Genomic DNA, 14,614 nt, shown 5'->3' with positions numbered 1-14,614 from the left:
GCCTGCCTACCTGCCATTAGCGTTACCTGCCTGTCATCCATCCTTACCTGTCCACCTCCTGTTTATTCCCTACTGCTCACAACCTCCCAACAATAAACCTCTTTTTTAATTCAACCTCCATTTTCTGCGTCTGTGTTTGGGTTCCCTCCGTTCAATCGTAATAGTGGATGAACCCCATCGAACATTGAGCCGCAACCGCCATCACCTGATACCCATGTGGGCATATCCGGAGCAGCGCAGCGGAGGGGTGCCAGAGCAACCTCAGTCGGTGATCCAGAACAGAGGTCTGCAGAACCACCAATGCAGACTCTTCCCGATCTACATTCAACCGTAGAACAAGGTCTGGGAGAGCTGTGGTGAGACCAACAAGATTGAACTCGTAAGCACATACGCAGGCACAGTGATTTTTGGAGACTATGGTGGGGTGATCGTGGTCATCTAGGGGGGTCCAGGGGCATGCCCCCCCGGGAGAAAATTTTGAATAGATTTCCTTTAAATTTATCAATCTGGTGAATTTTGAGAACCAAAATATGGCATATCAATTACTGCCAAATTACTTACCATCTGCTGGTACTGATATGAATGTTGATGACACAATGTAAAGGAAAACAGAAATTACTAAAACACAGTGCTTAGCCTTTATACTACTAGTTCATTATTATTATCATTATTATTATTATTATTATCATTATTATTATTATTGTTATTATTATTAATACTATTAAATTCACAGATTCTGTGCATACCAAATATTCTCTCCCCCCCCCCCCCCAACACACACACACTCTTACACACACTTTTCTTTTGTAGTCTTTTATTGTTTTTATATTGAAACTATGGCGGCCGAAATTAGACTATGGCGGTGTGCCATAGTCTCGTCACTGTGTGGGAAACACTGCGCAGGCACACACTCAAAAGAAAGACTGGACTTTGTGAGGAAAGTGAGGGAATAGTAAAAGAAAAAAAAAAAAATTGTACTTGAATTCATTGTATTGAAAATGGAATTTGAAAATTGTAATTGTCTCTTACAGAAGCAATTCAACGATAGAATGTGTTAAATGCCAGGTCTAGATGTGATAAGACATATATGTTAAGTAATAGTTACACAAGGAGATGTCAGTTTTAAATGAGTGTTTGTTGATCTACAGTATAATAGAAATGAGAGCTGTGGAGAAGTGTTATGATGAGGTTATGATACATTTAGGCACGGTATAATGACATCAGATAGGGTCTGGGGGGCAGTCTAGAGGTGACCATGATGCTTGGATAAAATCAACGTAAATATACAGCCGGACTCACTATTATTATTTATATAACACAACAGTTTTCAACTGGCAAAATACAACTCAACTCAAAGGGTAAATCTATTGGAGATCCAAAAAGTAAACACAATTTCCTTTCAAACAACAATTTTACGTAAAGCTCTTTAACTAATAGTGATGGGAAGTGACTTTTTTACCGTTGCCTTGTTTTTTTACAAACTTTTTCGCTTAACGGGAGTTAAGAAATATTTGTTTAAATTGAACCAATGGGGTAAAAAAGTGTTAAAATATCTCCCCATCAAGGCCAACAGCAGAGTAGCCTACGAAAATAATAGACTGCAATACCCCAACACATTTTAATGAGATTTTTTTGAATGCTAAATACTGCCCCAAAATGTAACGTGAGCGTTTGGCTGAACCAAAGTGCACAGACGGGCGAAGAGCGTGGAACAGTGTCAATCGTTTATTCGGATTCAGGATCGGCAGGCAGGATAGTCAGACAGGCGGGGGTCAGGAGCAGGCAGGGTAGTCAGACAGGCGGGGATCAGGAACCAGCAGAATAGTCAGACAGGCGGGGATCAGGAGCAGGCAGGATAGTCAGACAGGCGAGGATCAGGAGCAGGCAGGATAGGTGGTAGGTCAGGATTCGAATCGCGGGAAAGCACTGTGAAACACAAGAGACAATCTGGCAGGGAATGTTTGGGAGGAAAGGACTGATATAGGGGAAACACAGGTGAAGGTGGTTGGGTTAATTGGGAGTGATCAGGGTGGCAGGCAGGTGAATGGGAAAACCAGGGGCTGATCATGACAGTACCCCCCCCCGGCAAGGGACGGCTCCAGACGTCCTAAATCAAACAGGGAGGGTGGAGGGGGCCCGGAGGAGGGTTAGAATTCCTCCGAGGCCTCAGAGATTGCGTCCTCCGAAGAGGAGGAGGACGCGACATCGGAGTTCCTTCTCCCCGGCAGGTCAGAGGAACCACTCGCCGGTGGAACTGTAGCGGGCGGGCGGGAGGACGGGGCAGGTTGGTTAGGCCGGGATCGGTGGAAGTCAGAGATAAGACGGGGATCCATGATGAAGCGTGCTGGGATCCAGGAGCGCTCCTCCGGACCGTACCCCTCCCAGTCCACCAGATACTGGACCCCACGTCCACGGCGGCGGGAGCGGAGGAGACGCCGGACGGTGAACACCGGACCCCCGTCGACGAGCTGAGGGGGAGGAGGGGGCGGAACGGGGGGAGCCAGAGGGCTCTCCTGGACAGGTTTGACCTTGGAGACATGGAAGGTGGGATGGATCCTCATGGAACGAGGGAGCTGAAGGCGTACCGCCACAGGGTTTATGACGCGGATTATGTCCAATGAACTTGGGAGCCAGCTTGCGATTCTCCACCTTGAGAGGTAGGTCACGGTTGGAGAGCCAGACCTTCTGGCCAAGTCGGTAGGCAGGAGCCGGCGTGCGGTGCTTGTTGGCAGCAGAAGCGTGGCGATCTGCAGCCTTGGAGAGAGCAGTGCGCGCCCGGGTCCAGGTGCGTCGACAACGACGGATCAGGGCTTGGGCCGAGGGGCAGGAAGACTCCTTCTCCAGGTCGGGGAATAGGGGTGGCAGGTACCCGTAGGCGCACTGAAAAGGAAAGAGACCGGTGGATGAACAGGTGAGGGTGTTATGCGCATATTCTACCCATACCAGTTGGTCAGACCAGGAGGCCGGGTTACGGTTCACCAGGCATTGAAGGGTGGTCTCCAGGTCCTGATTAACCCTCTCGGTCTGTCCATTTGACTGGGGATGGAAGCCGGAAGATAGACTGACGGTAGCCCCGACTAGGCTGCAGAATTCCCTCCAGAAGGCCGAGGTGAACTGGGGCCCCCGGTCAGAGACGACATCGGTGGGTAACCCATGGAGGCGGAAGATGTGGTGGAGGAGCAGGTCCGCAGTCTCTCTGGCAGAGGGGAGTTTAGTAAGGGGAATGAAATGGGCCAGCTTACTAAACCGATCCACAAGGGTGAGGACGACAGTGTGGCCCTTGGATGCGGGAAGACCGGTCACGAAGTATAGAGAGATGTGCGACCAGGGACGATGGGGAATGGGCAGGGGGTGCAGGAAGCCGGCAGGGGGGCGGCGAGAGGTCTTACTCTGGTTACACACGGGGCATACGTTGATGAAGCCCCGGACATCCTCCTCCAGCGACGACCACCAGAAGCGCCGTCGCAGGAAGTCCTGGGTCCGCTGGATGCCGGGATGGCAGGTGAGTCGGGAAGCGTGACCCCACTAGAGCACGTCGGAGCGGGGGGAGGCTGGAATGAACAGGCGGTCAGGGGGACAGGAACTGGGGGCTGGCAGATTAAGGGAGGCGGCCCTTACCTTCTCCTCAATCTCCCAGGTGACAACAGCGACAAGGCAGGAGGCCGGGACAATAGTGGAGGATTCAGCCGTCTCATCAGGGAACTGTCGAGAATGGGCATCTGGTTTAGTGTTCCGAGAGCCAGGGCGATAGGACAGGGTGAAGTTAAACCGGTCGAAAAACAATGACCAGCGGGCCTGTCTGGAGTTTAGTCTCTTGGCGGTTCGGATATACTCCAGGTTTCGGTGGTCAGTCCAAACCAGGAACGGAACCCTGGTTCCCTCTAGCCAGTGCCGCCACTCCTCCAGGGCCAGCTTCACCGCCAGAAGCTCCCTGTCTCCAATATCATAATTTCTCTCCGGGGGAGTTAGGCGACGAGAGAAAAAAGGCACACGGCTGGATCTTCTGGTCGGAGGATGAACGCTGGGAGAGAATCCCCCCTACTCCCACACCAGATGCGTCCACCTCCACAATGAACTGACTTTCGGGGTCGGGGATCTGGAGGATGGGAGAGGTGGTGAAGCGAGTCTTGAGGGCTTCGAAGGACTCTTGAGCAGCGTCAGACCAACGGAAAGGAACCTTGGGTGAGGTGAGGGCCGAGAGGGGGGAGGCGATGGAGCTGAACCCTCGGATGAAACGCCGATAAAAGTTGGCGAACCCCAGGAAATGCTGCAGCTGCTTGCGTGTCTCCGGGGTAGCCCAGGATGTCACAGCAGAGACCTTGGCCGGATCCATCTGAAGACTGTCCTTAGCAATAATATGCCCTAGGAAGGTGACAGAGGGAGCATGGAACTCACACTTCTCCGCTTTGACGAACAAGGAGTTGTCCAGGAGGCGACGGAGAACAGAGCGGACGTGGGTGACGTGTTCCACGAGATTGCGGGAGAAAATCAGGATATCATCCAGATAAACAAAGACAAACTTGTCAATCATGTCCCGCAGCAGGTCGTTCACTAGCGCTTGAAAGACTGCCGGGGCATTGGTCAAGCCGAAGGGCATCACGAGGTACTCGTAATGCCCCGTCGGCGTGTTGAAGGCCATCTTCCACTCGTCTCCCTCTCTGATACGGACCAGGTGGTAGGCGTTACTCAGGTCGAGTTTGGTGAAGACCGTTGCCCCCTGGAGCAGCTCAAAGGCGGAGGAGAGTAGTGGAAGGGGGTAGCGGTTCTTCACAGTGATGTTGTTCAGACCTCGATAGTCGATACAGGGTCTCAGGGACTTGTCCTTCTTGCCCACGAAGAAGAACCCGGTGACGAGGAGGGTCGGATGATCCCAGTGGCTAGGGAACTCTGGACATAGTCCACCATGGCCCCTCGCTCAGGGATAGAGAGCGAGTACAAGCGTCCCTTGGGGGGTGAAGTGCCCGGAAATAGGTCTATGGCACAGTCGTAGGGACGGTGAGGGGGCAAGGAGGTGGCCCTGGCCTTATTGAAGACCTCTCTGAGGTCATGGTAAATGGCAGGGACCCCGGAGACGTCCGAGGCTGGAGCAGGAGCGAGAGCAACAGGATTCGGTGAAGAAATCCTGAGACAGGATTGCTGACAGGTGACTCCCCATTCTCGGATGGAGCAGGTGGACCAGTCGATGTTGGGGTTGTGTCTGCGAAGCCAGGAGTGACCCAAGATGACCGGCTGGTTGGGTGTGGGCAGGAGCATGAACTGAATGGTCTCCCTGTGGCCTCCAGGCAGGAGCATGTACACAGGACTTGTCCGGGAAGTTACCCTCCCCAGCACGTGTCCATCCAGGGCTCTGGCGGAGATCGGCACTGGCAGTCTCTCTGGATGGAGTCCCAGCCGAAGAGCGAGGGACCGAGCCATGATGCTCTCGTCTGCCCCTGAATCGACAAATGCGGTTATGGGATGGGAACCGGAGGGCAACAGGAGCTCACCAGAGAGTGTGGGTCTCGTGGAAGATGCAGAGTCAGAGATGGAGCTCACCAGTATGCCTCTGGTTACTGGTGAGCTCTGGCTTTTACCGGGCAATGATCGGCGATGTGTCCAGGCAGGCCACAGTACAGACAGAGGTTCAGCCTCCGTCTTCTCTCTTTCTCCTCCGGGGAAAGATGGGTGCGACCCAGCTGCATTGGCTCCGGACTCCCCATTCTCAGGGAAGCAGTTGGGGTCTGCGACAGGAAGGCAGAGGTTGCCGGGAACAATGGGCGAACAGGGCTGCATGGCGGAACCTCAGAACACCTCTCCCTCCTGCGAGCCTGGATTCGGAGGTCGAGGCGGGTAGCAAGCTCGATCAGAGCTTCCAGTGATGATGGCGGGTTGTAGGCAACCAGTTCATCCTTGATGTACCCAGCCAGTCCTTGTAGGAAGACATTGCGGAGAGCGGCCGGGTTCCAATCACAACTGGGGGCCCTGGTGCGGAAGTCGATGGCGTAGTCCAAAACTGAACGACGTCCCTGGGACAGGGCTAACCACTCCCGCCCAGCCTCGGCTCCCAGAGAACCGGTTCCGAAGACTCTCCGGAGCTCTTCGGCAAAGGAGTGGAAGGAGCGGCAGGCGGAGGTACCTCTCTGCCATTCAGCGGTGCCCCAAAGACGCGCCCGTCCGGAGAGATGATTTACGGCGTAAGCCACCCGGGCTTCTTCAGAGGCGAAAGTGAGTGGCTGAAGGGAGAAGAGGATTGTGCAATTGCACAGGAAGGCGTTGCAGGTGGTAGGATCACCATCGTAGCGTTCGGGGACTCCTACACTAGGCTCACGGAGTAGAGGAGCCGGAGTCTCGGTCACCGCTGGGGCAGGAGGTGAAGCGGTGGCGCCGGTCTGGACGTTCGCCAATTCCTGGCAGATTCGCATTAGGTCTTGCTGTCCCTGAGCCGTGACGTCCATCATCTGCTGTAGCGCGCTCTCCATCCGGGAGATGCGGTCGTCCATCTGGGCTGGGTCCATTGTTGGCCAGATTGTTCTGTAACGTGAGCGTTTGGCTGAACCCAAGTGCACAGACGGGCGAAGAGCGTGGAACAGTGTCAATCGTTTATTCGGATTCAGGATCGGCAGGCAGGATAGTCAGACAGGCGGGGATCAGGAGCAGGCAGGGTAGTCGGACAGGCGGGGATCAGGAACCGGCAGAATAGTCAGACAGGCGGGGGTCAGGAGCAGGCAGGATAGTCAGACAGGCGGGGGTCAGGAACAGGCAGGATAGTCAGACAGGCGGGGATCAGGAACCGGCAGAATAGTCAGACAGGCGGGTATCAGGAGCAGGCAGGATAGTCAGACAGGCGAGGATCAGGAGCAGGCAGGATAGTCAGACAGGCGAGGATCAGAGAGCAGGCAGGATAGGTGGTAGGTCAGGATTCGAATCGCGGGAAAGCACTGTGAAACACAAGAGACAATCTGGCAGGGAATGTTTGGCAGGAAAGGACTGATATAGGGGAAACACAGGTGAAGGTGGTTGGGTTAATTGGGAGTGATCAGGGTGGCAGGCAGGTGAATGGGAAAACCAGGGGCGGATCATGACACAAAAAGTTGTGGTCCCTGTGGCCAGATGCAAGATTGTTATTGCGTTATGCCACAGAGTCCAGGGAAATGGCCCAGTCGTAGCAGTGGGTAACTCTCTCATCATCTTGAAATGATAACATATATAAAGCACATTATGCGTGTAGCCACTGAGTTGACCTCTTCAGCTGACTGAGGTAAGACCCACTGATGCTTTATCACACTTTAAACTACTTAATCTAATCTAAATATATTTAAATACATTAGAGTAATTGAAATCATTATTGGATAATATGTGATAATAATATGTGTCTTCACTAGATATTTTTGGATGCACCTTAAATATGACAGGTGGTAGTTCTGTATTCCTAAAAATAAAATGGATACCTTTTTCGTTAACATTTAGAATGATTTCTTTTATTATGAATAACCCTTTTCCATTCAATTTATGTCCTGCTAAAACAGTTAATATTACAAAAAAATGACATGCAGTGATGTATAGACAGTTGATAGGATTAGCAGAGACATCCAAATTATTACAACAGATAAACCACTTATGAAGCCCTTTGTCGTAAGCAGTAGTTTGACATGTTGTAGTTGTTCATGAATAAATAGTGTGGTATGACTTGTTTTACTCTCTGAATGAGGATTGCCAGATCAATAATTAGGCTGGCGTTTGACCTCATCTGTAATTAAATTCTCGTGTAAAATCTGGCATAGCTCTGCCAAATCCTGCATTGATTGGAAGTGCTTGACACATGATGTTTCTGCATATAATTCACATGTTTCATGTATGTTTTTCTTCAGGTCCTTTGAATGTTGGTGCCCAAAGCCCTCAATCCCCACCATCAACTGTGTTTCAACATCAATGATGTAATAATGTATTTCAGGTTGCAGAATGCCTGACCTAATTTACTAAAACCCTGCCTAACCCCAACCTTCCCTTCCTCCCTCCCTCTCTCCCTCCCTCTCTCTCTCTCTCTCCCTCTTTCTCCCCCCCCTCCTCCCAGGCCGATGGAGCCGGAGTTCTGCTACGGGAATGGCTCGTGTCTGAGGACAGTCTACCCTGTTGCTGTCCGCGTCACCCTCTACTTGACCCTGGGGTCTGCAGTGGTCCTCACGGTGCTGGGTAACCTCTTCGTGATCGTGGCTATTTCTCACTTCAAGCAACTCCACACGCCCACCAACTACCTGACCCTCTCCCTGGCCATGTCTGACTTCCTCCTGGGGATTCTGGTCATGTTCCCCGGCATGGTACAATCCGTTGAGACCTGCTGGTACTTCGGGGAAATGTTCTGCAAGCTATTCACTAGCTCAGACGTCTTGTTGTGTACCGCGTCCATCTTGAACCTGTCCTTTATATCCATCGACCGTTATTATGCTGTGTGCCACCCCCTGCTCTACCCCCATAAGATAACTGATAACACCGCATTCATCATGATCCTGGTCACATGGTGTGTCTCGGCTGTGGTCGGCTTTGGGATGATCTTTCTCAAGCTGAATATATTAGGAATCGAGGAGTTGTACTATAACAATGTGGCGTGTGAAGGAAGGTGTGTTTTGTTACAGAGCGGGGTTTCCATCACTGTCTCGTCCATTATCGCCTTCTACATCCCCGGGGTCATCATGCTGGGCATCTACCTGAAGATTTTCATGGTGGCCCAGAGACAGGTACGCACCATAGGCTTTCAGAACACCAGCTCCTCCAAGGTGGACAAGCACCAGAGGAAAGCCACCAAAACGCTGGCCATCATCATGGGCGTGTTTCTGTCCTTCTGGGCGCCATTTTTCATCTGTAACATCATCGACCCCTTCATCGGCTACGCTGTACCGCCCGCCTTGTTCGACACACTCGTGTGGCTGGGGTATCTGAATTCCACCATCAACCCGTTGGTGTACGCCTTCTTCTACAGTTGGTTCAGGAAGGCATTACAAATAATCGTTTCCGGGGCCATCTTTTGGTCTGACATGTCTGACACAAAATTGTTTGCAGAGTGACAGTTATTGCATGTTGAAACCTTCCGTAAGTTGTAAGGCCATGAAAAGGAAGGCTTTTAAACTGATGGTTGGAAATTCATAATAATTATATATATTTTCCCCATAACAACTGTTAACATTTAAATTAATATTATATATTTTCTTTCAAACTGACAACATTTTGATAATGATATTTACCTAGGTGGTATTTCGGATCTCTGGCTTCGAAAGTCAGAACGTATTGTTTTTTAATCGACTATTAAAAGTGAATTGAAAATTTTTGTACTGTGGAAGAGGCAATGTTTATTTAGCTGTGGTGCCACAAATCAAGCAAAATGTATTTTAAGATGTACCACAAGCACTGGAAAGAAACAAATGTGCAAATAAGTGAAAATGCCTACAGGGAAGAACAGGCACACAAATAATACACCCATTTATTACACGGGTCTTCTCAATGCCGTGGAACGCTCCTTTTACTTGCATGGGCCCTTCACAACTTCCGGTGGTGAATTATATTTGATAATTCCCCGTTGCTAAGTATAATTCACCGCTGTCAAGGAAAACAAAGGATTTTTTGCCTATATTGACGTCTTTGGTATCACTCCGCAAGTAGTCCGGTAACTTGTCAACCCCAGCGTCTTCGGTTGCTAAGCGACGTCAACGTCTTTGGCGGACAATTTCTCTGCTGATCAACACTACGAATGCTCAGCATCTCAGCATTCGTAGTGTACCAGTGTACCAGCATTGCTGGTAACAAATAAATTGTAAAAAGACACACCATGTGAAGTTATTTTTTCATTTTTGCAAATAGCCGTGTAATAAGCAGGATAATGTAAAGAACGTCGCCGGTCATTATCGAAAATAGGCTTATTTTCCCGATAATGACCGGCGTTCTAAACATTATCCCTTTCATAACATCCATCCATATCCACCCATATAACCCATAGGCCTATATTACACCCATATAACATCCATACACATCCATACATTGTCTGTCATTATAATAATCCCATGCCATATAACACCTTGTATCTCTTAGAAATATATATATTAAAGATGACAACAATTTTAATATAATAAACAAAATACCTCCCTCACAACATTTAATCCATGCTGCTTTGTGCTCACAAATATGACACATAGAATAAGGAAGCATAAAGAACCCATGAACTGCAATTGATTGATTAGACTATAATGTTTAGACTATAATGCATGACAAAGTAAGTGTATGTGTGTGTGATGAAAATTATTTTATTGTAAGACATTCATGTTGGCAAAGCATTTGGTTTATTGGAGCAGGATGATGGGAAGGCCCAGTGGCAGTATTCACCAAGCATCTTCAGAGAGGCAATGGTTATACATGATCCTTATTGGGAAACTTTCGAATAATAGACAGTAACATCACAACAAAGACTTAGGTTTAATATTAATGAAAATAAGGTGAGGGGAGAGACGTATGTGGAGACTGTCATTGACTTGTTCAAGTCCACTCTTCTTAATGAAAAATCGGTGCTAAAGGACTGTTAAAGGGTCTTAATAATAATAAATAATACATTTAAAAAAAAGGCACCGGAGGGAAATGGCCCAGTCAGAGCAGTGGCTGACTGGTTTGTCCATGTTGTCATCTTTAAATTAGTTTCATTATAAAAAGCCAAGGCGTGATTATTTATTTGGGGACATTCTTTAGTTACGATATGGCTCAGATACATAGTATAGGTTTACAAAACTTTAATAAAAATTTGAAAATTTAAACTGGAATTTATTTGAACAATCACTTTGTGGAATGAAAACACTGAGCCAAAAAGTTGTGATCATTATGTCTCCTGTTGTCTGCCCCTGTTGTATTTTCCATGTTGCCATCAGCGCCCTTTCCTCAGAGATTGTTATTGCATCTTGCAACAGAGTCTAGGGAAACGGCCCACTCAGAACAATGGCTGACTGCTTTCACCCTGTTGTCCTCTTCAGTGACTGGAAAGGTTTTGTTATGTGTTTAATTTAATGGGTCCCAAGGTGCAAAGGTGCCAATTCTGAAATGGTCACATTCAAAGCCTACTTCCGTGACATGTTGTCATTAGTTTAGAGAATAGTAAATGTTCACTAAGTTACAACTTGAAGTCTAGCATAAGTCAAGTTTGAAGAAAACTGGGGTGTTTTGACCTCCTTTTAAAGTTCTTATAGTCTATTAAACAATATGATTATCAAAACAGAAACTACAGAACTTTAAATATTGTTCTAATAATGTTATTTCAAATTTCAAAAATTTGGTTTAAACAAGGGCATGTCGACCAACCAATTGACCAACCGACCCGAACTTGACAGCCCTCATGACCTTGGATATTTACCCGTCGAACAGCCAATCCCAACACGCCCAGAGAAGGAAGGTTGTTAGGACCACACATTTGCAAACCTGTTTATTTGCACACATTTTGTATTGTTGTCTGAGTAACAGCTACTTCTACTTATGCACATTGACCATCCATTCCACTTTTTCTATCCTAGGCTAGGTATTGTGGGTGCATGGTTTTGTTTAGGTGGGATATGTATTCATACATGTGTTTTGTTGTGTTGTGTTGTGTTGTGTTGTGTATGTATGCTGGCTGCTGGAACACCTCAATTTCTCTGCTCTGATGAAAAAAGTATATCTTATTTTATCTTAAAGACCACTACACAGACAAATCAATAACTGGTCTTGACCACTAGCTTACCTCTTCTCTCCCATTGAACCCCATGTTATTCACCGGCCGCCAACACTTCAGCGGAAGTGAATGGGAGTCAATGGAGGCTGAGGGAGGAAGGTCCTCCCTGAAGTAAGCAACCATGGTCGGTGAACAGACCACTGATTTGGCAACAATCCCATCTCCCTTTCCCGTTATATATTGGCAACAGGGTTAAGTGTAGCGAGGCTTAAGGTGCTCAAATACTTTGAAATCCCACATTTTCCCCCACTGAAAAGGTCGCCCAGGACAGAAAACAGAACAAGTTTCTCTGTTATTGGTTTCGCCTTGTTGCTGTCTGAGGGAAGGTTCTTTCAACCTTTTTAATTATTCCAGCAATATCTGCAGTTGGGGCGTTTTGATCTGCTTTGCAGCCATTTCTTGCAAAAAAACCTGGTGTGGTTCCTGTTATTTTTATCGTTTTATGCTTAATTAAGGGTGTGGTTTTAAGCCAACCAACAGCATGGCAACCCATTGAAAAATTTGTGTTCCAAATTTTGCATTTGACTTTTGGACTATTCCGCTCTTTAAGTTTGCAATACTTCCACACTGCTGACATGACCATTCTACAGTACCTCTCATTCTTACGCAACTAATTGGCTACTACTGGTTTTACTACACAATGACACGCTGTACGTATCAGATCATGTTTTCTGTGTTGTTTCCAGCGTTCTGGGCCAGTATCTGCCCGATACCGGTGCCGTGTATCGGGACAGGACATCCCTAGTTCATATAAAATCATTAATGTGGCATAGTTTACTCAAGAACACTCTCTCAAGTCCAATCTCCACTCACTCTTCTGCAGAAAAACCCAGAAAAGTGGAAAACATGAATAATGGATGACTTTGAATACTTGAATTGTTTAATGGCTAAATGTGAATGTTGTTCTTGACTGACAAAATATAAATCAAATCCTGGAGTAAATATATTGGTGTTCAGAAAACATATATGTCTTACTGTTCTATAAATTTCCATTTGAAGCTCTTTATCTTATACTGAAGGTGAATTATTTGTTTTAAATTGGCTTGTAATTGTGTTTGGCATCGTACATAATAAACCAAGGAGTCCCTTGACCAATTCAACAAGAATTATTAAACTAAAGATACCACAGCAAAAAGGTGTGGTCCTTATGTCTCTCTTTCTCAACGCATCTTGCCCTCAAAATAGTCCATTGCCAACCTCAGCCTTCTCCTCAGAGATTGTTGTTGCATCTGGCCACAGTCCAGGGAAATTGCCCAGTCAGAACAGTGGCTGACTGTTTTGTTCCTGACGTCATCTTGAAATGTAAACATATATGAGGCACAGCCGCTGTATCCACTGAGTTGACCTTTTCAGATATCTGAGGTAAGCCCCAAATAATGCTGTATCACTCTTTAAACTACTTTTCACCAAGTAAAATTTGAATCATAAGAGTAATGAAAACGGTTATTAAATAATGTTTCTATCTTTACTAAATATTTGGGGATGTTGCTTAAATAGCCGAGTTGTAGGTAATATATTAATATTATTTGTATGTAACCACATCATTATTTTTTTTACCATTTCAATTATTTATGTATTAATAATTTACCCTATTCTATCCGGTTTACTTTCAGAAGTATATTTGAATAGGTGTCCTGCAAAACATTTTTATAATACTAGCAATATAGAAAATGCAGAGACTGTAAATACAGTGGATAGGATAAGCATAGACAAGGCAATTTTTCTATGGTTTAGCACACAGCAACAGAAATGAAGTCCATTCAACTTTTAAGTAGTTTAGTTGCTCATAAATAAGGATTTCTTTCCTCATTCAGAGATCAAAAAAACTCATCCTAGCATAGACAAGCAGTTTTTCTATGGTTTAGCACACAGCAACAGAAATAAAGTCCATTCAACTTTTAAGTAGTTTAGTTGCTCATAAATAAGGATTTCTTCCCTCATTCAGAGATCAAAAAAACTCATCCTAATTATAAACAACTATAACCTACATATAGTTAACTAAGCTCTCAAGTAGTATGTGATGTAGTGGTTTATTAGGTTTATAAGGACTGTGGCATGACTTTTTTGACCCTCTGAATGCAGAATGTTTAGCAACTTGTGTAAACACATATGTTGGGTATGAACATCCAGAAAATTACATGTTGTCATAACTGAATAACACTAGATGTTCCAGATATTATCATCAGTAAATCCTTGCTGTCATTTGTCACCGTAATTTATCACTGAACAATGGCAAAAACAAATACATTATTTTATTTATAACATTATATATTGCATAGTCTATGAAAGCTTTTCCTAATAAATTACTTAAAGATTGTATATGGGCACTTTGTTTATGAATAGAATTAGAACAAAACTAACATGTAAACAAAGAAGTGACAGTTTACTAATGATTGCATCACTAAATGGATTGGGCTATGAAGAGGTCCTGCTGTACCACATTGTGACTCATCAACATGATTGACTCATTTAACCATGTGCCATGAGCTGAAAATTATACACGCTTGGGTGAAGGCCTACATTTAGCAACATTACAATGTATTGTCCATTGTAAACGCTGGCAGAATTCTGTCAATCCTCTCCTGATTATGATTGCTGACGAAATTACACAAATCTTATAATATAGCATTATTAAATGTGCTTTTATCATCAGAATTGTATACCAGCTCTATGACACAAGATGTTTCTGCACACGATTAAATTGTCTAATGTATATTTTGTCTCAAGTCCTTTGCATATAGGTGCAGAAACCCCTCAATCCCCCCCCCCCCCAGAAGAGTGACCCCATTTACTTAAACCCTGTCACCCCCCGCTGTTCAGTTCCACCGCCTTTTCTTAACTTCCTCCCTCCCTCCCAGCCTCCCTCCCAGCCTCCCTCATCCCCCCCCCACACACAGACCG

General features: G+C 46.4%; 1 protein-coding gene across 1 annotated transcript; it reads left to right on the top strand.

Annotated features, from left to right (window-relative positions):
- Window positions 1-8,054: 8,054 nt before the first annotated feature.
- LOC307073437 (trace amine-associated receptor 1-like) lies at window positions 8,055-9,038 on the top strand (the record flags this gene model as incomplete). Its single annotated transcript, XM_079733283.1, has 1 exon — window positions 8,055-9,038. The coding sequence occupies one exon, from the start codon at window positions 8,055-8,057 to the stop codon at window positions 9,036-9,038; it is 984 nt and encodes a 327-aa protein (XP_079589409.1).
- Window positions 9,039-14,614: the final 5,576 nt, after the last annotated feature.

Source organism: Pollachius pollachius, assembly GCF_949987615.1.
Source record: "Pollachius pollachius genome assembly, chromosome: 3".
Taxonomy (NCBI): Eukaryota; Metazoa; Chordata; class Actinopteri; order Gadiformes; family Gadidae; genus Pollachius; species Pollachius pollachius.
This window is presented reverse-complemented; position numbering and strand designations above follow the sequence as displayed.